This window comes from Brachyhypopomus gauderio, chromosome 6 (genome assembly GCF_052324685.1).
Source record: "Brachyhypopomus gauderio isolate BG-103 chromosome 6, BGAUD_0.2, whole genome shotgun sequence".
Taxonomy (NCBI): domain Eukaryota; kingdom Metazoa; phylum Chordata; class Actinopteri; order Gymnotiformes; family Hypopomidae; genus Brachyhypopomus; species Brachyhypopomus gauderio.
The window spans coordinates 26175404-26178624 of record NC_135216.1 but is presented as its reverse complement, the minus strand read 5'-3'; the positions used below and the strand labels follow the sequence as shown (position 1 = coordinate 26178624).

The window sequence follows — 3221 nt, the reverse complement described above, 5'->3', positions numbered from 1 at the left end:
AGTTCTCTCTCTCTCTCTCTCTCTCTCTCTCTCTCACACACACACACACCACACACACACACACACACACACACACACACAGCAGCTGGACTGCCTGAGGACTGGTTGTTTCTAAATGTGGAGGGGGGGAATGTGCTTTCATGTGTGCTGGAGGGGCATCCCTCCCAGCGTGGCCTCAGAGAGCCGCTGGTTGCCGGGCGCTGCCTCCTGGGACCACGTACAGCCACTGCGCTTTCGTTTTGGCCACTTTCATCCACAAACACTACCTGACATTTACTACCACTCGTCCCCATCAGGGTGCCACCCCCAGCAAGGATCTCTTTTGGATGCATGCTGTGCTTGCGTGTGTGTGTGTGTGTGTGTGTGTGTGTGTGTGTGTGTGTGTGTGTGTGTGTGTGTGTGTGTGTGTGTGTGTGTGTGTGTGTGTCAGCGTGAGTGTGTGTGTGTTTTCTGCGTGCCCACACCACTAGCTGCTGTCGTCAATAAATCCATTTAGTTCATCCGGGGTCTCCTAGGTATGTTGGTTGGTTACAGTGGCGTCTTGTTTAAACGCCATACAAGATGCATGAATGGAATTCTTGGTGAAACCTTGCAAGAATGCGTTCTATAATAATATAATGTAATTATCGCCCTCTTGTGGAACCACGCAATATTGCATGTCATTGATATTTCTCCCCGCTATTGGCTACTTTTCTTCCACAGCCAAACAATGCATGATGCTAACCCATCCATTGCCTTCTTGTCAAATCCACAAAGCCCACATTAAAACTGGGCCCGCCTCCGCAGTTCTGTTCTAAACGCTGTCGGGTGCATCTGTCCCCTGGACCACAAAGCACCACACAGCTCTCCCATTACAGGAACACCAGATGTCTGTGCAGTCCGCATTTCTGGCACACACACCCACACAGCTCAGAGGACGCCATGCCTTGGAATAAAGAAAAACCCACAACCTATGTGCAGTGTGGTAGTGGCTGGTGTTGTGGATGTAGTGGGTGGTGTTGTGGATGTAGTGGGTGGTGTTGTGGACATAGTGATTAGTGTTGTGGAGGTAGTGGGTGATGTGCAGTGACGTAGTGGGTGGTTTTGTGGATGTAGTGGGTGGTGTTGTGGATGTAGTGGGTGGTGTTGTGGATGTAGTGGGTGGTGTACAGTGTCATAGCGGCTGGTGTTGTAGATGTAGTGGGTGGTGTTGTGAATGTAGTGGGTGGTGTTGTGGACATGGTGGGTGGTGTTGTGGATGTAGTGGTGTGGTGGGTGGTGTTGTGGACATGGTGGGTGGTGTTGTGGACATGGTGGGTGGTGTTGTGGATGTAGTGGTGTGATGGGTGGTGTTGTGGAGATCCATCACTCTCATCATTCTCCTTCATTTCATAAACTATTCCTGGGTAAGTCCTGTTTGCAAATGAAATATACAGTTACAAAAGCATAAACATTGTGTACGGTTACCTACAAATTTTTTCCAATGTGCAAATAAAATTATTTATATAATTTTTAAAATTTATTTTTAAATAAAAATACAGGAATTTTAGACAAAATAGTTTAGCCTTTTGAAAAAAAAAATTTAGCCTTTTGATTATTTATTATATATATATATATATATATATATATATATATATATATATATATATATATATATATATATATATATATATATATATATATATATTAGTGCTGTCAATTCCAGGTGCCGCAATTAAAAGTCCTCACCAGGATTTTGCTCAGGCTTCCTGGATTGTGTTGATTCCACTAATTTTACCTGGATTGCTAGAAAATCTAGCAAGCTTGAGCAAAATCCTGGTGAGGACTTTTAATCGCGGCACCTGGAATTGACATATATATATATATATATATATATATATATATATATATATATATATATATATATATATATATATATATATATATATATACTGCATAAGGTATATTACAACAAAGTCCATTTTCCAGTTTCTTCTCTGTGGGTGCTGGGTGCTATGAGAGATATTTGAGTCTGCTAATAAAGACTACATACCCTTTCCTTAAAGGAGAGATGAAATATGTCCGTGACAGCACAGTATATGAAGAAGAATATATTCTTTGGTCAGACATTGATGTCCTCTGGAAGTTATTAAAAAGGTGACAGAGATGAGTGAGGTATCCAGTGCCGGGAATGGACAAGTTGCAATATGTTACCAGTTAAAGAAATGAATCATGGGAAATATCTGTGGAATTGTTCACTATTGTTGCCAGTGTTTCTTGATAGAAGAGTTTATTATTGAAGTTTATTTAAGATTATTTATGTACACTGTATATTTAAATGAGCACTTGTTTTGTCTATGATTTAGAATTACAATCTCTCAGTACCGTGTTTAAAATCCTACACACACACACACACACACACACACACACACACACACACACACACACACACACACACACACACACACACTTCATTGGAGTGGCATTTCAGTCCTTTTGCTTCTTTGGTCCATCTGTAATCAGGTGGATTTGAAGGAGGTCAATTTGATGTGGCCTTGTCTGATTTGATTATCTGCCCAGTTTGATGTGCTGGTATCTGGTTTGATTTGGTTTAATGTGGTTTAAAGTTTAATGTGTTGATGTCTTCTTTGACTTGGCGCCCTGTCTGGTGGCGGGAGTCTGGTATGATACCGTCCCCATTTTGACATGCTGGTGTCTGGTATGATACTGTCCCCATTTTGACATGCTGGAGTCTGGTATGATACTGTCCCCATTTTAACATGCTGGTGTCTGGTATGATACTGTCCCCATTTTGACATGCTGGTGTCTGGTATGATACCGTCCCCATTTTGACATGCTGGTGTCTGGTATGATACTGTCCCCATTTTAACATGCTGGTGTCTGGTATGATACTGTCCCCATTTTGACATGCTGGAGTCTGGTATGATACTGTCCCCATTTTGACATGCTGGTGTCTGGTATGATACTGTCCCCATTTTGACATGCTGGTGTCTGGTATGATACTGTCCCCTTTTTGACATGCTGGTGTCTGGTATGATACTGTCCCCATTTTGACATGCTGGTGTCTGGTATGATACTGTCCCCATTTTGACATGCTGGAGTCTGGTATGATACTGTCCCCATTTTGACATGCTGGTGTCTGGTATGATACTGTCCCCATTTTGACATGCTGGTGTCTGGTATGATACTGTCCCCATTTTGACATGCTGGAGTCTGGTATGATACTGTCCCCATTTTGACAT

At 42.3% G+C, this 3221-nt stretch overlaps 1 protein-coding gene across 1 annotated transcript in view; it reads left to right on the top strand.

Moving 5' to 3' along the window:
* The first annotated feature begins 130 nt into the window (after positions 1-130).
* The window catches only part of kcnt2b (potassium sodium-activated channel subfamily T member 2b), a 31275-nt gene continuing 28184 nt past the window's right edge, over positions 131-3221 (top strand). The window contains exon 1 of the mRNA XM_077007912.1: positions 131-217. Coding sequence (XP_076864027.1) covers positions 131-217 — 87 coding nt within the window. The remainder of the gene's footprint in view (positions 218-3221) is intronic.